The 26,814-nt window shown below is 41.6% G+C and overlaps 1 protein-coding gene across 1 annotated transcript in view; it reads right to left on the bottom strand.

Moving 5' to 3' along the window:
- Positions 1-711: 711 nt before the first annotated feature.
- The window catches only part of ZNF521 (zinc finger protein 521), a 157,198-nt gene continuing 131,095 nt past the window's right edge, over positions 712-26,814 (bottom strand). The window contains exons 3-5 of the mRNA XM_068993654.1: positions 13,066-13,197; positions 10,170-10,285; positions 712-1,278 (exon numbers count right to left, since the gene is read on the bottom strand). Coding sequence (XP_068849755.1) covers positions 712-1,278; positions 10,170-10,285; positions 13,066-13,197 — 815 coding nt within the window. The remainder of the gene's footprint in view (positions 1,279-10,169; positions 10,286-13,065; positions 13,198-26,814) is intronic.

The raw sequence follows: 26,814 nt of genomic DNA, 5'->3' as shown, positions 1-26,814 counted from the left end.
ATTAAGTCTTGGCAATGAGAAAAAGGAAACCTTTTACGGGCAATTCGGGTTTCCAGCAAGAGTTGGTCTATCTGCCAGCTGAGGGGCCGCACCAAAGCCAGAGGAAGCCACTAAAGAAAGCCTGCCGGCTTCCCAGACATGCTGGGTACAAGGGGGAAAGCCTCGCCTCTGCAAATGCTGCCCTCCTCTTTACTGGAAAGTGAAAGCGGGTCCTGGCCAGTGAGCTCCCCGACATCACTCTCTCAATGAAGTTATCAATGAAGGAGGCCTGTTATTTTAGGCAGTTTAGAATTTCACCACTTTTAAAGGCCTCGTTTACCCTGCCTCTCACTCCCATTTAAAGCCTTGGAGTTGCTGTTCTCAATGACAGCACCGTGAGCACCGCTTTTAAGCACTATTCTTCTCGCCTGCCACATCGCAGGCTTTCACAGAATCCCGCTCTCTCCCGGTTGAGGGGGAACTCGCTCCTTCATAGCTGCAGGGCAGAGCCTGTTAGGAGCTGTAGATTCACTGCAAATATAACAATAAAGGATACAAATGTGAATTCCCCTTAAAATACACGCTTGGCTCTGAAGCTGCCTGGCCTTAGCAAACTCGATCAAGAACAGCCTATCAATCTTGCTCCAAACGCTCAGCAACAGCTCGCTTCATGCGGCCGGCCGAGGGATTGCCACTTCAATGGATTGGAAGATGCTGGAGTGAATTCTTTGCTCATTTTAGGGGATTGAGCGTCGAAGCCCATGATGACCCTCGCACTGACTCTAACTGGCACAAGCAGTGGTGTTTTTCAAGAGTCCAATCTAAGTTTGCCAACACAAAGAGTCTATTCTCGGCACTATGTCTCTGCGAATGTGGAGGAAACTGATCCGCGTGTGGAGCGAACATCTGCAATCGGAACACGTGTGGGGACTTCAAGGTGCCTCCCTGGATTGTGAAATGTTCTAGAGACGTGGATGTCCAGCTCTCTCCTGGGGATCGGACTACAAAAGCGCCGAGGCAGAGAGCTGTCTTTGTAGGACAGCCGTGCCCGCAGTTTCTCGTTCCTGATGGAGGCAGATCTTCTGGTACCGTGGCAGCAAGCTGACTTGGCGGCCCAGGAGACAGCAGGGCCAGCAGAGCCCAGCCAAAGCGGAATGTGGCAGAGGTGATGAACGTTTCCAGGGGGTAGGGGGGAGAGGAGGGGGCTGCGCACTGGCCGCAGTGCTCTTCAGTACACCCTAGCTGAATGCTCCATAAAGTCGCACTGATGGCAGTTCCGAGATGGCCATCTGTCGTCAACTCTGGGCCAGACAAAAAAATAATGTCATGGCAGATCGCTAACAACAGGGCTGTTGGAGGGAGGGAACGAGTCCTAGAACGGGGAGGTGGTGCTCCATCTTTTAACAGCAAAAACCAGCCGTCGATAGGAACATCGAGAAATTAATGGATGGAGAATTTTAAAAAACTGAGCTGGGGTGCCATAGAAACGATTCAAATGTAAATAAAGTGGTTTTCCGCTTATTGGCTGAGACCTCTGTTGCTCTTCCTCTGGTCCTATTAACTGCTTGATTCTTAAAATCTGATGAGCAGGACACATGGTGAATCGGTGAGGGCCAAATTCAGAAAAAGGTGAGCCCAGGTTGTGCCTCCAAGCATGCATACACAGATTAGGCATTTATTGGTACAAAATGGGTAATTGAAAATGCATTCACTCATTGAGTCCAAATGAGTTCATTGTGACAGTCCTGCTTATCCATCTTTCTGGATGGATGTTTGCTTAATTTCTAGGTGCAGTTTTATTAAAAGCAGAATAAAACTACCTCATCTTTAGATGCACTGTGAATGCTATAACATTTTAAACTCCCTTCTTTACTCAAGAAAACCCCCAGCTTTTTGCTACTGCTTAGATGACAGGAAGAGAATGGATGCAGGGTGGGAGGAGAGGGGTGAGAGAGAGAGAAGTAAACAGTCAAACTGAGGTGAGCGGCGCCCTATTTCTTTGTCCTATATGATTAACTTTCTACCTTCAATGGTAAGGCCAATCAATCCTGATTGAATTATCCAATATTAACAGCTGAAAGTGATCAAAAGTAATGGTGAAAACACAGCTCCAATCAATAAATCAATGCAAATGATTCGGTTCCTGGAGATCGGATCAAATAAAAGAGATAGATCAATTTAACCACTGGGCAAATTAAGTGGAAGCTGCTGTAGCACCAATTTACTTCAAAAGCCCCGAAGGCCCACAAAGCAGAGAGCGGAGGTGGTGGAGAAGCGGACCAGTTCCAGAACCACATGTTCACTGGACATGATTTATACTCCTGCAGACTTCCGTGTCTATAAGTTGGTTTAGGGACTGTGATTTTGGCCCCGAGAACAAGAGACACAGAGGTCCAATGGATGGAAGGAAGTGGAGAGCGAAGGTAGCAGGTGCAGGCCACCCAGGAAGAGGCAGGACGTATGTCCTTATGTCTCTTCTCACCCCCCACACTGACTGTCCTCTCCCAAATGATCAACATGGAACCTGGCTATGGCGGGCCAGACGCAGTGATGGGCAGTTCTTTCCAATCTGAGGGTCCCAAAGGGAAACCGAATGGTAAGAGACAAAGTAGGACAGGGTTCTGAGTCTTCCAGTCGGAGTGTGGATGCTATGCTATGCTAAGTCGCTTCAGTTGTGTCCAACTCTTTGTGACCCTAGGGAGTGTAGCCCGCCAGGCTCTTCCATCCATGGACTTCTCCAGGCAAGAATACTGGAGTGGGTTTCATGCCCTCCTCTAGGGGATCATCCCTACTCAGGGACTGAACCCACATATCTTACATCTCCTGCACTGGCAGGTGGGTTCTTTTACCACTAGTGCCACCTGGGAATAATGAAAGCTATTTCAAGCTCTGTTAGAAATAAAAACAGAGCAATGGAAAACTACAGAAAAGTTGTGAAAACAAGAGTATGGGGCGGGGGTGCACACAGTTTTAAAGGCACTACTTTTAGAAGTGCTGTGAGCAGTAACACACACTTTTCCACTGCTCTTGTTTGCAAAAGAGAATATCCTCCTGACCCAGAGAAAAAAATGAAAACAAAACAAAACTAAAATAAACCTTTCCCCACACCACACTTCGATCCTACCTTGTCTTATGTAAAGGGGCCAGATAAAACTTTTTGTTTTGGCCACTTATCTCTAATTTGGAAAGAGGGCGGGAACAAAGGTAGGGTTTTGAAATAATGTTTCTGAAAGCAAATTTAATGTTCAGTTTTCCCATTGTGTGCTAAAAAGATAAACCAAAAATAAAAAGAAGCTCAAGGCTCTTACATCCCTTGAAAAACATGAAGGCTTAAAAATAAGAATTTTTACCTGGAAACCAATTAACATGAAACTATGTCAAGGTATGATTAATTGGGAAATTATTCCAGTGAACTAGAACAGAGAAGTAAGGAAACAGGACATGTCTGGGATAGAGATTTTATTTCCAGGTAATGATGGATCTCAATTTTCTTTACTGAAGTCAGCAAGAGGGAGCAGGCAGAGGACCTGGGAACCAGAGCTCCTCCAAGGCCTCTCCTCTTTCACACTGTGCACTGAGGGCCTAGCATCAGCTACTCCACTGCACTCTCACCAGGACCCTGGGAACTGGGCGCAATGCTTTGTTGTCTCCTACATGCCCATTTTCGGAGAAGGCAATGGCAACCCACTCCAGTGTTCTTGCCTGGAAAATCCCACGGACGGAGGAGCCTGGTGGGCTGCAGTCCATGGGGTCGCACAGAGTTGGACACGACTGAGTGACTTCACTTTCACTTTTCACTTTCGTGCATTGGAGAAGACAATGGCAACCCACTCCAGTGTTCTTGCCTGGAAAATCCCACGGACGGAGGAGCCCGGTGGGCTGCAGTCCATGGGGTCGCACAGAGTTGGACGCGACTGAGGTGCTTTAGCAGCGGCAGCAGCAGCACATCCCATTTTACTGATGATAAAACCAAGGCTCAGAGGCCATCGCTTGTAAGGAACAATGACCAAAATCAAACTCTGGTGATTGTTCTCTGTACTTCATGCCCTCTTCCCTTGCACTAAGATGCCAATAGAGAAATCAAAGTAAAATAAAACAAGTGGAAAAAAACCCATAAAAGCTATTTTTAAAATAATCATTATTTGAGATTTTTATGGATGGTGATCTCTCTCACATTCACAGATATCAAAATCATATCCGTCCTTCAAAACCAGCTTGAATGCCTCCCACGTGATGGCTTTCTCGATTATCCCAGCTGGAGAATAAACATCTTCTCTTGGAATACTTAGAACTATTTATTACACATTACCTCATGTGAGCATTAATCATATGCAAATCTTATCTTTTTTAGTAGACAGTAAAGATGATATATTTCTAATTATTTTTGATATGTCATAGAGAGCTTGGGGCCATGGTAAATTTTAAATGATAAAATTATATTTTTATAAAGATTTTAAATCAATAAATATATATTTTTTAACCAAATAATGGCACAGGGGATGATAGCAACATATAGTAAGTTATCTGTGGTTGGGCTGTTAACAAGGACATTTTTTTAAGGTTCACTTAAAAAAAAAAATATGTTCAACCTTCTATTTTTAGTTTTATTTTTGGCCGGGTCATGCAGCTTGTGGGGTTTTAGTTCCCCAAGCAACGGTGGATCCCATGGGCCCTGCAGTGAAGGTGTGGAGCTGTAACCACTGAACCGCCAGGGAAGTCCCAACAAGGACCTTTAAATGCCTCCACATGTGTTACTTAATACTTTGAGGCATGGGCCTGTATAACAATGATTAAAAGGCTGGTTTAGGTAAAGAGCTAAGCCAGTGAGCTGGTCCAGTCGGCCACGTGGCAGCCGCACTTCAATGCTGTATTGCTGTCCTATGCATCCCACCCCTTTGGAGTAATTCATCTTTCTTTCAGAAATATGACCATAAAACTTGAGCAACAATTAAGCTGTGGTGTGAAAAATATCCATCAAACTCAGGTTGATTTGGTGGGAAAGTGATTTGAGAAGAAAACCAAACAGCTGTAGAGACCATTATGTATTTAAACTTCAGCGATATCTGAAAGTCTTGGTGTATCCCTCAGAATGCCAAATCACTTCTGTGTTTTCCATGTGGAAAATACTGCATCCATGGACTAATGAAGACAAGGTCAAGTATCAAAATAATCTTTGACTCAAAAGAAACTTAATACCAGAAATCTCAGGGCCTCAAGTTCAATTAGGCCAATTCCCTCTCTTCCCACCACCGGAATTCCCTCCAAGTCATGTCAAGCATCATGTCAAGTCATGACATGATGCATCAGAGAACTTACTACGGGGACCCATTGGAAGAGGATGGTTTGATCACTGACACTGAATTGTAGCTTTTCTAGAGGCACCAATGAAACAGTAATTACTGTATTGAAAGAAAGTGGCCTATTCAACAGAATTTTTACAAACACACCACTTGCTCACACCTGTATAAACCATTCTGGATACAAATATGCATTGTAGGATATTATTCTTGGACCATACTATTTTCTCAAAGCAGCTTCCTTAAGTTTTGCAGGAAAAGTTTTGAGGTCTATTAGGAAAACATGTGAAACATTCGACATATTCATTTGCTTTTAAAATAACAAAATGTTAAGTTAGTTCAAATAATGCACTCTTATTCCAAGGCACATCTTCCCGACCAGCATGCTAGGTGGCCTTTTAAGTATATTAGAATTCCTTGCAAAAAGGGAGGAAAACTCTACTAGTAGAAAAAGATGATATCCTGCCAGGAATTACACATTACACTTCTCTGGACTGGCATTTGGAACTTCTGGTCGGAAAGGATTCAGGGTCATGCGAAGACAATAGCTTCCACACTGGCAAGTCCTAGACAGTGTTCATAGAAACAGACATTGCGTCTTGCTTAATTCGAAAAGCAACTGTGGTCTGTAATGTCAAAGGATGACACTTGAGTCCTTCATTCCTGAAGATGGAAGTGTATTATGAGGAACGATCTGAATTCTGACTAGTATTGTAGGTGATGTTAATGAAAACAACACATCTCCGTGGGTGTATGTGTAAGATTTTATACTCAACAAAGCACTTCTATCCTTAAAAAGATGTTTTTGTGTTTTCAAATAGGTATAAACAGTGAAAGAAATGTACACTGTTTATTATGGTCATTAAATCATTTATGCACCATGACCACAGTGGTGTGTGTGTGCTAATTTACTTCAGTCGTGTCTGACTCTTTGTGACAATGTGGATTGTAGCCCGCCAGGCTCCTCTGTCCATGGGACTTCCCAGGCAAGAATACTGGAGTGGATTGACCTGCCCTTGGCCAGGGGATCGAACCCATGTCTCTTAGGTCTCCTGTGTCGCTAGGCAGGTTCTTTACCACTAGCACCATCTGGGAAGCCCAACCACAGTGATGTTCCTGGGCAATTCTATAAAATTACCCTATTAATCTCACTCTAAAATAAGAACTGAATAAACTATATGCTTTCCAATTGACAATCTCCAGTTCTTCGGCATTGCATTTGGTTTATAAAATGCCTCTTGTGAAAAATCCTCCTTTCTGAACTTTGGTGGCATAAAAAAGTAGATGCGTTTAAGTGGTATGACATGGGCCAATTTTAAAATCTCTTAATTTTCCATACCAAGGAATGAAATACTGTGGGCTGGTAAAAGGGCTTCCATTTTCTACTCGGTTATTATTTTGGTTACTGATCTAATTTTCTCTTGTCACCTCAGTTTCAACTGATTTCCCCCCTTATTCTTAGAAATTAACAAAACTGTATTTTTTAGTATACTTTAACTACTCTCTATATAGACACTAAAAGAAATTAATATTTTAAAGTCATATTAACTCCATCCTCTAAGCACAGGTGTGAAGTGATGTGGGAATGAAGACAAACGCACAGAACTATGAGCCCCTAAGTTTAAATCATAAAAATTCAAAAGGTCTCAAAATTAGAAAAAGTAAGCTCTGATCCATTTTCCTTAATGTATTGAAATTAAAAGCCACTGTTACTACTGAAGATTTTAGAAAACAGACCTACGTAGGTATTTCAATGACTGTGGATACTAGCTTTGTAATAATTATCACACATTAAGTAACTATAAATACTGTTTTATCAAAGGAGTGATACACATTTTGAGCCTGAGTATTCACATCAAGGCCGAATATATATGATTCTGAGGTGGGGTTAGAAAAGTAAGTCTACAGCTTCGGGGTGTGAAAGAAGTCTTATTTTGGCTCAGATCACAATGTGAATGAATGAATCAGAGGTGTTTTGAGAGATGTTTGACCTCATAAGGTCATAAAGACTCAAAAACTGAGTTCTGTGTTCTATACTATGTCTTCTATGCCAGCAGTTCTCAAAGTGTGGCTCGGGGACCTCCGAGGGTCTCCTAGATCCTTGCAGGGAGTCTGTGAAGTCAAGACTGTTTGCATAATAACATTAAAACACTGTTTGCCCTTTATGCTCTCATTATCTCATGAGTGTACAGTGGCCTTTTCTAAGGGCTACTTGACATGTGAAGATATAATTTCTCTGACAGCTAATAGAATCACAAATTTGTTATTTTTGTGTTTAAAGTGTTTCTCGATTTCTACTATGGAAAATATCAACACATAATGTGAGCGTGCGCAGTTGCTCAGTCGTGTTGGACCATTTGCGGCCCCGTGGACTGGAGCCCACCAGGCTCCTCTGTCCATGGAATTCTCCAGGCAAGAATACTGGAGTGGGTTGCCATTTCCTACTCCTGGGGGTTTTCCTGACCCAGGGATCGAACCCACTTCTCCTGCACCCTCTGCATGGGCAGGTGGATTCTTTACCACTAGCGCCACTTGGGAAGCCCCTCAGTATACAGTAACCCATGTAAATCAAAGTGCTTTGTGGTCTTCAATAATTTTTAACTGTCAAGGCATCCTGCTATCAAAGAGGTAGAGAACCCCTGGTCTGTACACTAATGGAAAGACTGTACAGTGTAGTCCATGAAACTCCAAAATACACTATGAAAGAAACCTGGAGTCCAGAGAATGTTTTAATTGCTTACTTTTGTCTGCTAGCCAATGTACCACATGTCACCACTGCCAGAGTGTGGGGTTGTTTTAATGAAAGACACTGAAGTGACCACCAGGTCAGTAGTCGTGTTGTTGTTAAGTTACTAAGTCATATCCCACTCTTTTGTGACCCCATGGACTATAGCCCGCCAGGCTCCTCTGTCCATGGGATTTCCCAGGCAAGAAAACTGAAGTGGGTTGCCATTTCCTTCTCTAGGGGGGTCTTCCCGACAAGGGATCAAACTCCCATCTCTGGCTTGGCAGGCAGATTCTTTACCACTGAGCCACCCGGGAAGCCCACTCAGTTAGGGTTAGGGTTGTCATTAGAATCTACAAAAGTGAACTTGTTGCAAACTTTCCCCCAAGAACACTAGCAGGAAGCCAGTCTCTATAGAATCTCTACAACTTTGATTTTAAACTATTAGGAATTCTGCTTCACAGTTTACATATTAATTAACAGCATCATTAGGCATACTGGCCATATCCTTTAAAATCTCTACACAAAGGATTTACCCTTCCATACATACTGCAGTAAGAATATTATGTTTTCCAATAGAAATGTAGGTTATTTTAATGAAATGTACTTTTAAATAACAGTCTAACTTGGTCTATCTTCTGTATTCAATGCACAAACACGTGACAGAGTAGAATTCTCCATTTCGAAGTGATGAAAAGTGCTATAGCAACATTAAGTTTGGTGCATTGACTCTCATAACAACTAAATGACATCACCCGTTCTTCCATATATTTATCTTACGTCTTTATTTGCTATGTGTTCACTGATAGGATAAAAACTGAGATGTTATTAATAAACTATAAATTCCTGATTTTTTTTTCTAAAAATCACATAAATATGGCTTCCCTACAGCCCAAGGAACTCTAAAGCTGCCCTGGGGTCCACAGTGTGGGATGGGAGATGAAGAAGTGGGTGGGGCTTTGGGTCCCTTAGTCCTACCTCAACCATGTCAGCCACATCAGACCCTCTTCTGGTTATTTAGGGAATTTGATACCAAAGGAGAAAACATCATCCTTACCCTGCTGCTGCTGCTGCTAAGTTGCTTCAGTCGTGTCTGACTCTGTGCGACCCCACAGACGGCAACCCATCAGGCTCCACCGTCCCTGGGATTCTCCAGGCAAAAACACTGGAGCGGGTTGCCATTTCCTTCTCCAGTGCATGTCTAAATAACTTTACGGTTAATAATAATCCTCACAATAATGAAGTAACTGGATTCTAATTCATTCTCCTCCAAAGGCACCAACAACATTTAATTTAAAGAAAGTATTACTCTTATCTCATTCCATCTGAAAAATGAGGATATATATTAGACCCATTTTTTTCAGATGAAGTAAGAAGAAAAAACATTTATTTTCCTTATAATAAGTGACATTTCTGGGTTAGGATCCAGGTCTCTGACTGATACCAGCCTATTGTTAAGAATAATCAAATTGACCAAACATTTCTATTCTATTTTAGAGTTTATATCCCATATTCAGAGCTTTTATTTCATTTTATCTAACAACACCCCTGTGAATGTTACATCTGTCTATCATTTCTTCACATCCGAGGTTCAGAAACATCATTGACAAGCACAAGGTCACACATTTTGCAAGATTCAAAGCTGACATCTTTGGGTGCCAAAATTTGTACCCAAAGGCTGCCACTAAATAATAAAGATTCCATCCCATTAAGCAGAAAAACATATTGGACAAGAGTATAGCTTCTTTCCTCTCTTCCCTTCTCCCTTCCAACTTTAAGCCCCTCAGGACAACAATAACCTGGACATCCAGCCAGCTTGAAGCCCAGTGGGAACAGAACATGAATAAAACAGGGTTTGGGAGAATGGGCTCTGACGAATGAGGTGAATGATCCCACAGTCCAATAAACCTGACCCTGCAGTCTATCACACTGGGTCAGAAGGTCCAATTATAGGTCTGTTCTAGTTCTTTTTATGATTGACAGCAGCCAGAGGCAAAATGACTTTGGTGTTTGTTAATCCAGCCTCTAATTTTCCCTTTGCCCCAATCCATACAGAGCATCATCGTGGCCCAGGGTGAGTGATACGGTGTATCCAGACTTAAAATGCCCTTGTTTCCTATAAGTAGAGCGACCGAGTTCAATGCCAGGCCTCCCCATGGGGACATTACCTGCAGCTCTGTTTGGAAGAAAAACTTCTGCGGACACTGTGTGCAGTCGTAGATCTTGTCTTCTTGTCCATGGGCAGAGAAAATATGCTGCTGCAACTTGTTTGCTTGAACAAACACTGAAATGATACAAGGAGAGTGAACTTGGGGTTATTTTCATTCCAAAACGCCCTCCGTCGATGGCTCCCTGTGAACAGCGGCAGAGGAATGGACTGAATGGAGTGCCTTCTGGGTGTGACCACTGCCAGGGTCCAGGGGAGAGCAATGTCACACATGCTTAGGGTTGGGTCTCTGGCTTTTGTTAAGATGCACTCTACCGAGCACCTAACTCAACACAAACAGCTCCAAAGTAAAGGTTTATCGTGGCCCTGCTCCCCATAAATCTTTTAAAATGAAAATTGTCAAACGCACAGCACTGTCTGAACAGAAATGACTCTTATTTCTCAGCAACCCACAGGTTACAAAATCATAGATGCCAAAACCCAGTTTATGGTATTTGCCTAAAGTTACAGCTAGCAAACAGTTCTCTATTTAAATGTGTTAATGCTAAAAATGATATCCCACAGCTACTCTGGGGCACTGTCTATAAATGTGAAACAGAACGGCAGGTAAATTCTCTTTGGATACTTTAAGATCAACTCAGCCTGCACACGGAATGCAAGGGTTTCAATAATATAAACATGTTCAATTTTAATGACTACAAAACAAGGCCCTAAGACTGTGTAACAGTTTACCTAGGAGACATACTATTAATAATTAAATTGTATATGCCAGAGGCAGTGTTTGGGTTGGGAGAACTGACTTCTGATGGATGCCTGGTGTACTGTGACCTAAAAAAGTTTACATCTACAATATTAATCTGTATAGGCAGGGAAAGGACTTATTAAAGACGCTGGCATTTGACTTTGACTCTATTCTAATCATTAAAATTATTCTAATTACCAGCCAACCTAAAATATTAGAATATTATTCTTGTGAGTCATACATTTTAATCATATTTCTCATTACTTTAAACATTGCTCAGATTTCTTCTTGCACTTAACATGCTTTATATTGGAAGAGGGTTTTTTTTTTTGTTTGTTTGTTTGTTTTAAATTACTTCAAGATACACTAAACAATTTAGGTCTGTCAGTTCAGGAAAGCAGACCGTTCATGATTAATGCATTTTTGTCTTTTACCTACATCAACCCAAAGAAATGGGGTTTTGATACTGATTTGCAATGAATCTCCATCTAACGTAGCACATTTTACGAGGCTCCCGGCCATAACATGAAAGGGCTATTTTATTAGGGGGTCTTAATCCTGAAGAGATCTATGACCAGTCCTCCTTAGGAAGACTTACTATGAACTTTTATAAAGAAGTCAGACTCCTGATGCATTGTATCTTTAGACAAATACTACGTTAGAGTAAAAACATTATATATATATATATGCTGCTGCTGCTAAGTCGCTTCAGTCGTGTCCAACTCTGTGCAACCCCATAGACGGCAGCCCACCAGGCTCCACCATCCCTGGGATTCTCCAGGCAAGAACACTGGAGTGGGTTGCCATTTCCTTCTCCAATGCATGAAAGTGAAAAGTGAAAGTGAAGTCACTCAGTCGTGTCCAACTCTCAGCGACCCCATGGACTGCAGCCTACCAGGCTCCTCTGTCCATGGGATTTTCCAGGCAAGAGTACTGGAGTGGGGTGCCATTGCCTTCTCTGGTATATCTATCTATCTATCTATCTATATTTTTTTAAATAATAAGTTGGAGGAATCAAAAAATAGTTCCAAAAGAAGGAGTGGCCGAATGGGATGCAACTACTGAATGAAGGAGCCTCACAGGCAAATGGTAAAGACAGAACCACCAACACAGTCTGGAAGTATTTAACTGGAACACGGCCTCTCGCTCTTTATTTAATCACAGGACAGAAATCTACAGGCTGAATGCAGTGAACGTTAATAATCAATGCTTTGGAATTTTGCTCCACAAACCAAGAAGGCAGTTTTAAGAGAAGGATATATTTTTGTTTTGTTTTGCTTTTCCTGACAAATAAGAAGGGCACATAGCCTTGAGGGGTTTGAACAATGAGTCCAAGACACAGGCAAAACGATCACAAAGGATTTTCCAAAATAACTTTGTCACTGTTACAGGAGCAACAGAAACGTGTGTGATCATATTTCAACCCCTATGGGCTTCAAATTACAGTTTCTGATTTTTTTTTTTTTTTTTGCTGCTGCTGCTTCTGCTGAAAACTGTAATGTTACAGCATCTCATTAAAGTTTCTTCTGAAAAGTGTCAACATAATGTTGTTGTCCAGTCACTAAGTCATGTCTGACTCTTTGCAACCTTGTGGACTGCAGCCCACCAGACTCCTCTGTCCTCCACTATCTCTCCGAGTTTGCTCAAACTGATATTCACAGGAAATAAAACCTCATCTAATCTGTTTTTTAGTTCAAAGAATTGGAGGAGGGTTCTAATAATGACTTTAAATTTCACATGGGGAAATGTTATAAAATTCTCTGTGTTTAAATAACAGACATGTGTTGACAACACGGCTGTACTTTTTAGTCTCACGTCTTGCTACGAGAAAGCTCCCTTTGTCTCGCTAACCTTTTAACGTCGAGGGGAGAAAAGTGAACGGAACATGGATGTCATTTCAGACACGGAAGAGTGCAAACTTCTGAGAGAACTTAAAATGCCATTTGTTCATCCTGACAGTTAACCTTCCTGACCGTCTGAGCCTTTAAAGTAGGCAGCAATCAATAGTGCTAATCAGCAGAAATCAAACATCTTCTCCCTAAACTGAACAGCAGTCAGATCTGTAAAAGGCCACAGCAGTGGGAAGTATGCCTTGGTAGGAAAGACGTGATGTGGCCACGAACCTCTCCCAAGTTTTCCAGAATCCTCTTCCTACCTGTAAAGCAGACGGGACACTTGAAGGTACCGCCCATCCCTTCGAAGCTGTGCTCGATCAGGTGGCACTGGAGCTTGGCGGGGGAGTCGAAGGTTTGGCTGCAAAGTTTGCACTCGTGGTTCAGCCCTTCATCTGTCAAGGAAAGCACGTGAGCAGAAAAGTTGACACCCATCACATCTTTGACAGACTAGTGAGTTACCTATAACTCTGTACGTTAAACTCTTTCCACCAAAAATCAATGATTAGTAGTATATATGGGTTCTGGTTAATTTCACATTATTTATGAATTTATATCAATTGAAAACATTTATGGAATTTAAAATTGAACGATAGTCACAAGGCAGGTTTTATCTCACGGCGGTGTGTGTTAAGCTTTGAAAGTATAATTGGTCAGTCAGTAATGAGGCATCTCCTTTCCTCTATTAAGATTTTATGTATGTTTAGTTGCTCAGTTGTGTCTGACTCTTTACGACCCTAGGGACTGTAGCCCACCAGGCTTCTCTGTCCATGGGGATTCTCCAGGCAAGAATACTGGAGTGGGTTGCCATTTCCTTCTCCAATCAAGATTTTATAGGCTGTGTATTTCCAAAGTTCTAAAACAAAGGGCCCACAGAAGAACGAACTACTTCCCCAGGCTTATCTTCTGGTTTACCAAGAAGGTTCTAGAGCTTTCTATTACCAACCATACTGTTTTTTAGTGGTTTCCCACTGACACAGATTTTTCTACTTCTAAGGTTTTCTGGCAATTTTGAAATATTATCAATGCTCACAGTATTTTATACGTCTTTTCCCAAATGGCACGCCTATCCTCCATATCTTCTGGGTGCATTGTTCCGTTTATTTTATAAGACAGTCTCAATTTTACCCCCCAGATCTAGACTCTGCCTGTATTTCTCCAAAGGCACTTTGATGAGCTCCAGGCTCACTTTTGACTAGTCCTGGAGTTTTCTTTGATAGTATAGAAACAAGATGGTAGAAAAATATTTCAATGTAATAACAATTATTATATAAAATGAAAAGTTTGTGTTGTAAATAGATAACATCATTTGTATGTTTTTTTTTCATCAAAAATGTTTATGAAATTATGCATTGAAGGATTATTCTAACTTGTTTCAAGTTTCAGTTATAAGAAATGAAAACCAGTAGCATGAGAATGAACAACCCATTGCTTTGGTGCCTACTGTGTTCCAGACACTATTGTTCTAAGACTGAATTCACTGAGTTTAACAACAACAACTACTCTTATTCGCCTTTTAGAGATGAGAAAAATGATGCACAGAGGGTTGAATTGACTTTGCTCTGAGTCACAGGACCAGTTCTTGGTGGAACCAGAACTTAAACCCAGGCAGCCTGGCCTCATGGTCCATGATTTTAGCAGATATACTATGTCAGAAACCAATTACTCCCAAGACTCTCATCAAGAAAAGTAAGGGCTAAGCGGCTTCAGTCTAACCTGAAATGGTATCAAGTTATACTTTTATCTTCTCTTATTTGCAGTGATTAGAAATGCTACCAAGGAATATCTGCGTCAGACAGTCTAGGTCAAGGGAACAAAGAATACATTCCCACAGTAGAGGTTATGAGTCTACACTCCAAAGTTGCTTCCTTTGAGTCAACACAAGAGGCATGCAGAAATCCTTCACCAGTTGATATTACTGGCAACATAAAGGCCCAATTACAAAGTGAATTATTATTAGCTAACTAGGAGTAAAATCGCTCTATTTGTATTCCTAATCTTTCTTCTCACACAAGTATGAGTCTTTAGAAGCAGAGGATTGGAATTTGTAAAAAGAGAAGCAAAGCACTAATTAAGCCACCCAGTACTGTCTACATTTCACAGGAGATAAAAACCTACTCTGTATTTGGGTGGCACAGTAAATTCCTTGATTATAATTATGTAAGAAGGAGTTTAATTGTGCATACTGACATGACAAGGGGTTATACAAAAAGCTTTAGGGATTATATAAGATCAAGGGTTTTTCATCTGTTCCCTTCTCTCTCTCCTTTTAAAAATCCTAAAGGCACCAAAATTTTTCTAAATTTTGGATATTCAGTAATATAAGAAACACTGTTTATGGTAGAGAATTGGGTCAGTAAGTTAACCATCAGAAATGCTTGCCAAACTTAAATGTTTTCTATTTCCTCAATGCTGTATACCTTTCTTGTGATAGTAAGACGGTAACTAAGAGTTCTGATTTCATCCTTAAGTTATGTGTTTGCACAAGAACCAAGATGTGGTCTGTGAGTCTGAGGAGGTACCCACATTTGTTCCAGAATTCTTGAACTTGCAACATTTGTTGAGGAAAATATATAGGCCTGGAGCTTCTCAGGTGGTACAAGCGATAAAGAAACTGCCTGCCATTGCAGCAGACATAGGAGAAGAGGGTTGGATCCCTGGGTCGGGAAGATCCCCTGGAGAAGGAAGTGGCAACTCACTCCGGTATTTTTGCTTGGAGAATCCCATGGACAGAGGAGCCTGGGGACTACAGTCCCCGGGGTCACACAAACAGTCAGACACGACTAAAGGGACTTAGCACACATGCACGTGTATGTAGGCCTGATGAGTTTTCCTAGGAATAAGGACTGACTGTTGCTGCTGCTGCTGCTAAATTGCTTCAGTCGTGTCTGACTCTGTGCGACCCCATACACGGCAGCCCACCAGGCTCCCCCATCCCTGGGATTATCCAGGCAAGAACGCTGGAGTGGGTTGCCATTTCCTTCTCCAATGCATGAAAGTGAAAAGTGAAAGTGAAGTTGCTCAGTTGTGTCCTTCTCTAACGACCCCATGGACTGTAGCCCACCAGGCTCCTCCATCCATGGGATTTTCCAGGCAAGAGTGCTGGAGTGGGGTGCCATTGCCTTCTCCGAATGATTGACTGTTACATGAACATAATGTAAATTGTGCAATTGAGGGTGATCTTCAATGTGATGTTATCTTTCAGGACTAGGAGTATTTTGTTTAGCAAAATAATATAAGGAAAAATAAATAAGATAGTATAAGGAAAATGTCCTCATCAATTTTTATTTATTTCCCATTCTAAGAACAGAGAAGTTTGGTCACAAAATGTTAAATAATCAAAATTGAGTCCAGTGAATTCACAAAAAGGTGACACGTGCTCATAAAGTATTCATGCATTATTAGTGCAGATTTCCTTTTCATGAATTTCATGCTTTGAGAGGGCACTTATAGCAATGATAATGACAACAGCATCCAGCATTTTCAGAACTCTTTATAGTTTAAAAGCACATCATAATATTAAAAAAAATGTTGGAAGTTCTATCTGCCTTTTATTTCGAAGTTACCTAGAGGTCTTTTCCAACAAATAACTTGTCCTAGTTATTTGAGGAGGAGAGAAAATACATCTGAATGATTACACAGCAAATGACAAGCAGAAGCCAGGATGCTCCGATTTAGACATCAGACATGCCCAACCATTTATCCTGCTGTTGTTAACTTCTCTGCTCATTCCCATGTTCAGACTTACTTATCATCACAGGATCAAACGATGATGAATGAGGGAAAGAAAGGGGAACTCAAAACATTTTCATAACTGGTTACCATAATTCATTCCGTACTTTTAAAAACTGAAGTAGGGAGAGAGAGGGTAATTGGCAACTAATTAAACTTATTTATAATAAGAATTTCAGAAGTTTACACTTAGTCTCTGTTGAACTCTGCCATCATTCTGCATGTGTACAGTGTGGCTAAGGGCAGTGTCAGTTTTCAAAGAATTTCGAAAACACTCTTAGTCCTGGGGGATCAAGCTGAGCTAAGCTCTGTTTCTTTTCAAAACGGAGCTTCCCTCCTTCCTTCTTCCTATCTGGTAGGTCCTTAAGAACAGTACAGAGGAACCATGAAGTGAAGTGAAGTGAAGTTGCTCAGTCGTGTCCGACTCTTTGCGACCCCATGGACTGTAGCCGACAAGGTTTCTCTGTCCATGGAATTTTCCAGGCAAGAGTACTGGAGTGAGTTGCCATTTCCTTCTCCAGGGGATCTTCCCAACCCAGGGATCGAACCCAAGTCTCCCGCATTGCAGGCAGACGCTTTACCATCTGAGCCACTGTAGGCATGCCCCAGAGGAATCATGGTTTGGTTTCCATTAAAAGTCCATGCTTATGAGGGGGCGCCATCCACACGTCCAACTTCGGGTCAGTTTAAGTCTTAGAGTCTCACCTTGTTTCCTAAAGATGACAAAAGCTTAAAAAATTCGATTGGGGTAACCATTTCTGCTCTCGGGAAAGGTAGCAGCTGACAGTAATTGGATAATACAGTCTGACTCATTTATTAAAAAGAGATTCTGAGTCAGCTGATTTAATAACCATTACAATATTCCATTAAGAACATAATAGGCTAGAACAGCCCTATATTTTTATTAAGAGTGATAGGGGGCATCTATGGAAGAAACTTCAGGATTTTTCTTCCTCTTTTTTTTTTTTTTGCTTATCTATATTCTTCAGATTTTCTATAATAAGCATAATTTACCTTTATAGGTTACTTTGAAAATTAAAGAATAAAAACGCTATCTTTTCTATGTGCGTGCTATGTCGCTTCAGTGGTGTCTGACTCTTTGCTATGGACTGTAGTCTACTGAGCTCCTCTGTCCATGGGATTCTCCAGGCAAAAATACTGGAGTAGGTTGCCATGCCCCCCTCCAGGGGATCTTCCCGACCCAGGGATTGAACCCACATCTCTTACGTCTGCTGCACTGGCAAGTTGGTTCTTCACCACTAGTGCCACCTGGGAAGCCTAATCTCTTCTACACCTTACTAATAAAGATTGATTACAACCCTGAAATTTTAAATGCCAAAAAGACAGAAAATGAGCGCTATTATGAAATATAGAAAAACTCCAACTCTGAACATTAGACTGAAAAGTATTCCAACCAAATACATGTGAAAGCACAAATAAGCACATGTAAAGAGAGACAGAAACATCACTATGCATATTATCAACTGAATGAAAAGAATATGGAGCTTTCAATATAAACCCATACCTTTTCAGAACAAACAGAAAACACCCCTCTCTCGTATCACGGTGCAAGGGAGCATGCATACCACCAGTACTGTGGATCTGATGTCAGAAAAGGCAAGAGTGAAGCTCTTACCACTGAGAACGTGTTGGCAGCCAGCAACTTCCTGTCCTGGTCAACCACTTTAAAGCCTGATCAAAGATGGTTTGGGTATAACTGAGAAATCATTTCACATGTATATAAAGTTCAGCTAAAATAATTATTTCCATTTGTTAATCTCCATTTAAATGTGAACATAAATGTAAACAGGAATCAAGTCTACATAGAAGAGACTGATTCTAATGTAAATATTTACTCCAGTATTAAATGTTGCAAAGGAAAGAATCTGAATACATAATTGCAATGCAACCTCATTGCCTTTAGTAGGGAACGTGATAATCATTTACTATAATCATGTGCCCCAAGAACAAAATCTGTTCCTCTAAGGCCAGTTCAAAGGGGAATGATAATTTCTCTCTCTCCAATTTATAAAACCTGGACAAACACAACTATTAATCAGCCAATTTTGTAACAGAAAAAAATAAGAGCTACCATTCAAGCACAACCCAGGTTATAAACTCCAACACAGCAATTGTTAGCGGAATACAAGACACTGACATTTCAATACAAGCTTTCAACAAGAGAAGCCCTTTAAGCAGCCTCCAGACTGTGTGTCCCATGTTTATACTCCTTTTCCTTCAATAAAAACAAAAATCTAGAGCAGCTACAAGCAAATGTTCAGTGGTTGACTTACATGCAGCTGTTATCCCAGGAATCGCTGGGGGACCCCTAATATCGTCTGATCAACACTGCAGCCATTACTGAGGACCAATTCGTAACAGTTTATAAGTAGAACTCCTTCTCCCGTCTACCCTGGAGACTGGCCAGAAGGGTCCTCCAGCCTCTTTCACTGCATAAATCTACAGGCTAAAGTCCAAAGCGAGAAACCCCTCCTGGTACCTCATCACGTGGCATGGGGCCATCCTTGAAAAGCTCTGATCTGAGTGAGAGTCAACTCTGCCCTTGGAATCCAAACAGAGGAATCAAATGCCCTGCAGTTGCAATTTTTCCAGTTCGACTGTGTATACCACCACATCCTTCTCTATATTTTTAAATCCAAGAAAACTCTGCCCTAAACCAATTCCCAACCCCCAACCCTTATACTTTGGCTTCTCCTCTTCCCTGAGTTAATTTCCAAGCACACATTTATAAGCTAGGGGTCTGAGGAGTAACAAAGAAAAGCCACACATGACAAAACTCACCCCTCGGCTACGCTGGCTCACCCTAGGAACCAGGAGTAGAAAAATAGACGGACTGTACTGTAATTTGCCATGTACACAGCCATCACATCTTTCTAGGCCCACAGTGCTCAGGCCACTGTAATTTGTTGTGTTATATACAGTACATATTTCACAACAGTAACACAAACACACTGAGTGCTAATCTGGCAATGGGGAATATTACTCAGCCCTCAAGGTCGGCCACTAGATCAGTCATCACGCCCCCAAAGTAAGGCACCAGTTGAGAGTACTGAATATAATATGAACCCTTTCTTTACCCTGGGCTTCCCTGGTGACTCAGATGATAAAGAATCTGCCTGCAAGGCAGGTGACCCAGGTTCTGCCCCTGGGTTGGGAAGATCCCCTGGAGAAGGGCATGGCAACCCACTCCAGCATTTTTGCCTGGGAAATCCCACGGACAGGAGAGCCTGGTAGGCTACAGTCCATGGAGCCGCAAAGAGTCGGACACAATTGAGCAACTAACTCTTAACACTTGCCTTACCCTAGTTGAAAAGTTCTACCCTATTCTTTTGAGCAATTCAACATGAAAATGAATGCTGCCTGAAGATTGTCACAGCAATTTCTGGGATTTTTCTCAACGGTAGTATGAGAATGTCTGGCTTGTATTTCTATGCCACTTAAGAGAGGAATATGCGATACAAACAAGAGACTCCCATTAAGACAGGAAGGGCACTGGGAATCCTGAGAGTAATTGAGTTATTTGAGTAATTGGGTACCTCGGCTTTGACTATTCATACACAAAATGCCTAACCCTTGAGTACATCAAGAAAAGCAAAATGATGAACATCCCTTGTGTCTCAGTGAGAATCATTTTCCCCAAGATCATATGTCTTTATTTATTTTGGCTATGCTGTGCAGCATGAGGGATCTTAATTCCTCGACCAGGGATCGAACTGGTGCTCCCTGCGTTGGGAACGTGGAGTCTTAACCCCTGGACTGCTAGGGAAGTCCCTCAGCTAGAGTCTTATTTCAAGGACACCCACAAGGCGCAGGCCTGCACTGAACTCACTTACTACCTGCTTTTGGCCAACAGTGTAAGGCTGTGATGCCTTTGGACTTTATAAGCAAAGCCACTGATACTGACACTGTTATTTCCTCTCTTGAACTTCTCATTATCAGCAGGGCTGGAGCAGGAAATGATTCAACTGGGGTCGGCTGCATTGTACCCAGCAGATTTTAAAGAGCCCAGGGGCTGCCTCGAGCCCCATAAACATCAGCAGCTTGGAAACTAGCAGGAGGTCCAGGTGGGATGGGATGGGAGAGGTAGGCAGTGGGATTTCAGATGCTCTGAGAGGCAATATCGTCCAATTCCTTGGCTATTATTATCGGTTGTGGGTAGCAGTTATTAGAATATTCTCATGTAAGAGAAAACCCTGGAATGCTGTTCAAACGATAAACAATAAAACAAACACCACACTAAAAAGGTGGCTTCCCTTCAGCTGTGGGGACTCGGCAGTGACATTTTGGCCCAAGTTTGGGATCAGGGCGAAACACACAGACTAAACATACCTTTCCAACCCGATTTTACCCCCAGGTCTGCTTCCCTTTCTTTACTTCTCTAATCTAAACATGGGCCCTGCAGCTGAAGGCCCAGAGTGTGTATTACACAGTGCCAGCGAGTAGCTTTAAAGGCAAAGATTTGGGGCTCAAATGTTTTTATTTAAAAAACAGAAGACAGACATCAGTTTTGGGTAAGGCACTGATAAAATCACTTTGAGCTCCTCCTCACCCTACTCCCCAAACAAAAGACAGTCTTAACCAAGGAAAGAAGAAAGAGGACGTACTTCTTAGTAACAATACTGTTAGCTCTGAAAAAGCAAGAGTGAAGACAGGGTGGGAATGAGGATGGAGACCCACTAAATCTGAAATATAATCTCCAGTTCTGCTTAGAAACTAGGGTTGCTTTAAAAACTATTAACATATATAAAGCTTTGACTTCACTGTATATCATCATGTTCCACTGAAAGGGGTCCGGTTTATTTGAACAGGCCATTTCTCCCTTATCTATGTTCACTTGAAAGTAACCCTTTCTCTTTTACAAAGTTTTCATCACCCGATCATGAGTGCGCTTCTGCTGCCTCAGTTCAGTTCCGTGGTTCAGTCCTGTCCCTCTTTGCGACCCCGTGGACTGCAGCACTCCAGGCTTCCTGCTCTCTCCCTTGACAGAAAAGTTTCTGGGCATACAAGATAGTTTAAAAACATTCACTTCTGCATCACATAATAATTAGACATACAACGGTGACTCAGTGGTAAAGAATCCACCTGCCAGTGCAGGAGACAGGGGTTCAATCCCTGGTCCGGGAAGATCCCTTGAAGTAGGAAATGGCAACCCACTCCAGTATTCTTGCCTAGGAAATTCCATGGACAAAGGAGCCTGGGAGGCTATTGTCCATAGAGTTGCAAAGAGTTAGCCACTAAAACAACAACAAAATGATTGGAAATGGCGTGCTCCCAATTTCTCAATTCAGTAATACACTTCAGCTCTTGCCTCTCCTATTAAAGAGAGGCAGGTGCCAACCCCAGACATCTTAGTACCAAGAGAGTGCCAAGAACTTCGGGGTTATTCATCAATTCATGCTACAAGGCAAGTTTCAGGAGGGCAAGGGCACTGTCTGTTTTGTATTAATGTTTGCCAAACGCCTAGAATAGTGCAAGGCTCAAAGTTGAGACTCAATGAATATTTATTGACTCTATGGCAAATATATACTTAGCTGCTCCTACATCTAATTTCACCTGAACAAAATGGAGAGACTAACAGCAAAACAATGTTCATTAATCAATGGAGTTTTAAAAGTTTGCTCTTTTCCCTCATACACTAAAAGCCTTTGCAATGTGACACATTGAGGCTAGCCAAATTCACCTTATGTTGCTTGCCTTCGTTATTTTTTGAAATAAGATTAAAACGTTCTGGCAAATAAAGCATTAACAAAATAACTATCTTATTTGCCAACTTATGTCTGGCAGGAAACTGATGAATCCAACTTATCCCTTATTTCAAGAAGGAAAATGCTATTCTGCATTCAATATTTCTGATATACCAAAAAAGAGAACCATGTGAAAGAAGGGATAATTACCTTCTATTTGTCTCAGGTCACCAAGGAGTCTCTACAGCAGACATCCATGACCCCACATTTCATGTTTCAAGCAATTTTTATTACTAGTTATGTATTTTTATATTACAAAGCTCTATTCTTTCAACTCACTGGTTAAATCAGATATATGCATTTATTACCTTCTTTGCTTGAAATTTCTCATTTGATATGAAATACCTACTGTTAATGCCCTCACATCTGGGACTCACTGAGAGAAGTACAGGTATATCTACCTTCAAGCACTGTACAAAAAAATTAAATTGGTAAAGTCAAAAGAGGACAGTTCATGCAGCATGGACTAAGTGTAACCTGCTTTAAAGTTAAAGCTGCCAGGAAAGCATCTTGGAGAGGTGAGATGGTACAACTGTCAATATGAATTCCACACAGTGGAGGGCCAGCCCTGCCCCAGACACAGTCCCCATCAGGTGTGTTTCTGTGCTGAGTTGATGGCAAGGGGCTTCTTTTTTTTAACATCTTCTTGGCATAAGGCCACCGGTTCTCTGAAGGAGAAAGTCTTTCCAACACCGAAAACCTGTCTATTCTTGCTAGAAGGGATAGGTTGCTATTGTTGATGATTTAAAAACAAAACAAACAGAAATCTCCAAATCAAATCAAAGAAAGAAGTCCACCAGCTTCAGTAAGTATTACAGATTCCAACAAGCATGGGGGTTTTTAGTGCCAACAGGTTTAAGACAAGAAACTAGCCAGGCAACTTTCCTGGTGGTCCAGTGGTTAAGACTCAGTGCCCCCAGTGCAGGGGACATGGGTTCATTCCCTGGTCAGGGAACTAAGCTCCCATATGCCACATGGCATGGCCTAAAAAGAAATAAATAAAAATAAAACTAACTATAGAAATGCCATGAAAAAGGATAATAAAGACAGAAAATGCAAGTAGATACTTGAATAAACATTAAAAAAAAAAAAAAAAGAAAGAAAAAGAAATTAGCCAGGCAATTCCAAAGCAAATTATCTTTCCAAGAAATATACTTTTGATGACTATGGAAAAGATGACATCTTTATTCCTCAACCATAGTGTTTAGAAACAGGATTCAACACCAAAGCTTAAGTCAAATCTTATAGGGCATGAGGGTCTAAATGGGGCCAGAATCCCTCAGATTTCCAAAGGCACGAAGCCCCTCTGACTGTCTGTGGCTGTGCTAAGGAAGTCTGAAGTGGCAATGCAAAGACTGCAGTACTGCTCGTTATTTGCAAATGATTCACATTTTTATTGTTCTGTTGGTGTGACCTTAGAAACATGGCCTTGAAAAATTAAAAAAAAAAAAAAAAAGATAATGGCGCCGTAAACGCAATAAGAGTTCTAAAAACAGTTTGTTGGAAATGTGCTGTGAAACCTGAATTCTTCTAATCAGACGATGCCACCCCTTAGAGAAAATTTCCTGTGCATTATTAAAGTGATATACTGTACTACTAGTTAGAGCTCCATAACCTTTAAATTGCCCAATTGTAATTAAGGCCACTAGTTTTATTTAGGAAGGTTCAAGGAGGCTCCATTTAAGTTGGCTTAACTAGTGTGAATTTAATGTCATGCTGCCAGAAGGCAGAGGAGCTCGCTGGCCTGGCTGTTCGGTGGCACATGTGGCTGTGGGGTCATGAATTCTAAATTAAGCCCAGATTTAAAGAACCTACAGATACCAGAGGTAGCTGGGTGTGTGCAAGTAAGCATGCCCATGTTTGCCTGCACACATCATTCCTTCATTCATTCCATGGGCAGCTTCCTCATTTGGGAATCTAAACACATCTGGTTATTTATAGTGAAGGAGAAGGGGGTTAAAGTTACTGTTAAAGGCATAGTGATCAATTTGATTGCAAGGTGAGGCCTAAGCCCATGGCCAATCTGCATTAACGATTTTAAACAAAATAGTTTATTTACTTGCAAATCTGTAGGAAATCGCAATCCACTCCAGTATTCTTGCCTGGAAAATACCCCTGGACAGAGAAGCCTGGCAGGCGACAGTCCATGGGGTCGCCAAGAATCAGACCTGACTGACGGCACACACACTGTCATGCTATCGTCTACTATGAGATGATAGCTCTCTAAAAAATGGATTTTCTTTTCAAATAGCTAAAAAAAGTTAAAGAGTAGATCAACTATACATCAATCAACAACGATCAAGTGATAAAAAATAAAACGTGCATATAACAAAGTTGTAAAGGCAGGAATGTTATTCGCATTATAAAAGAAATTTGAAGAAGGAAAATGGACAGTAGGGTATATGAGGAGGAAATAAAGTCAACTATTTGGACAGGCCACTCAGTGGAGCGCTGAAAATAATATATAAACTTCATGGAAAGGGCAGCATATCCAGGACTGAAAACAAAAAATAAGACAGAATGGAGGTCCTCAGTACAGAGATGAGGAGAGCCAAAGGGTAGCAGCGGAAAGAAAACACCTAAGGACTTGACCTATGTTCAAAATTCTACTGGATGTGAGCTCGAAAACATTCATCTCTGGATAGAATGCTGGCAATTTTCTGTGGCTCCAATGGCAATAATGATAAATGAATTTCTTTACAGCCAAGTGGCTCAAACAGCCAACTCCGTTACCACTATATAATTAATAACAATAAGCAATTAAAGAGAACAGCAGGCTACAACTATAAGGTGTCAAAATATATTAGCAAAGGAAAAACAAAACTGTGACACGCTTAAAGAAAAATAAATGTACAGGGTATGAATCTGTGTAGTTTCTTCTTCAATGCTCTGTTTTAGATAAAGCTTTTCATGCCTGAAGAAAAATAGAGGATGGCATAAAGCTACTGTAAGGTGATTAACATCCCTCCAAAAGCAAATAATACTCCCAGTGCTCACAGAAATCAGAAAAGTGATATGGAAACGTGATTGTGAAGGCACAGGAGAGCTGGCTGACCCCAGTTTGGCGTTCTCCTTTTCCTACGAAATATTCTAATAAATACCTCCCCAAACTATATTTGTTGACTCATGTGTTTTCAAAGATCCCAGAACATTGTGTTTTTTTTTTTTTTTATGTAAAATCGAGAAGCAATAAACTAGGGATGTGTAGGCAAAAGGACCGAGTGAGTGTATGCATGTATGCTAAGTTGCTTCACTTGTGTCTGAGTCTTTGCAACCCCATGGACTATAGCCCATCAGGCTCCCCTGTCCATGGGATTCTCCACGCAAGAATACTGGAGTGGGTTGCCATACTCTCCTCCAGGGGATCTTCCCGACCCAGTGATTGAACCCACATCTCTTACGACTTCTGCACTGGCAGGCGGGTTCTTTACCACTAGTGCTACCTGGGAAGCCCTGGTTGAATGTATTTATTTGGCTAAATGCTGGAATGTTTGCTAGAGGTTAGAAGGGGCTTTGGAGACAATGGGCTTGCTGAAAAGATGAGAAAGTTGAGACTAGAGATATTAACTAACACATCCACCCAGGCAAAGCGTTTTGTTCACAGCCAACCAGAATCTAGAGTTCCTGAATCCAATATTAAGTTCTTTGGTTCTTTAAGCTCAGATTTAAAGTCGCTGGGTGTGTGCTTGTACACATCCCCAAGTTTGCCTACGGATATCATTCATTCACTCATACTGGCAGCTTCCTCATTCGGGAATCTAAATATTTCAATTATTTATAGTGTGAGGAGAAGGGGGTTAAAGTTACTCTTAAAGGCATAGTGATCACTTTCATTGAAATGTGGGGCGTAAGGCCATGTCCATAAAACTACACTGGCCTATCAAACCCTCATTTAAGTTTCTTCCCTCTTAAGTACAACAATTTCAGTATCAATTATGCAAAGCAAAAGTTATTATTTCTCTAGGTCTCTTGCTGCTGCTGCTGCTAAGTCGCTTCAGTCGTGTCTGACTCTGTGCGACCCCATAAACAGCCTCCTACCAGGCTCCTCTGTCCCTGGGATTCTCCAGGCAAGAACACTGGAGTGGGTTGCCATTTCTTTCTCCAATGCATGAAAGTGAAAAGTGAAAGTGAAAGTGAAGTCGCTCAGTTGTGTCCGACTCTTAGGGACCTCATGGACTGCAGCCTACCAGGCTCCTCCGTCCATGGGATTTTCCAGCTAAGAGTACTGGCATGGGGTGCCACTGCCTTATGTGCAAAGAATTATTTATACTTCCAGGCCACCTGGTCCTCCTTTTCTCCCTGATAAGAAAAAGTCTGAATTTATTCTAGTCCACATCATCCCTGATTTCCTAATCAAACTACCTACCTATGATTAAGGGTCTGCTGCCCTTGTGACAGCACCCCTCTCCCCTCTGGAAAGCAGAGCCTTAGCTGGTTTGCAGTGCCTGTTGGTAGTGGAAAATTGAGTTTCCCATGTCTCATGATTCTGCAGAAGTGCTAGGAACACAATCCTTG

The sequence above is a fragment of the Capricornis sumatraensis genome, chromosome 21 (assembly GCF_032405125.1).
Source record: "Capricornis sumatraensis isolate serow.1 chromosome 21, serow.2, whole genome shotgun sequence".
NCBI lineage: Eukaryota > Metazoa > Chordata > Mammalia > Artiodactyla > Bovidae > Capricornis > Capricornis sumatraensis.
The sequence above is the reverse complement of the archived record's forward strand: the minus strand, read 5'-3'. Positions and strand labels throughout refer to the sequence as shown.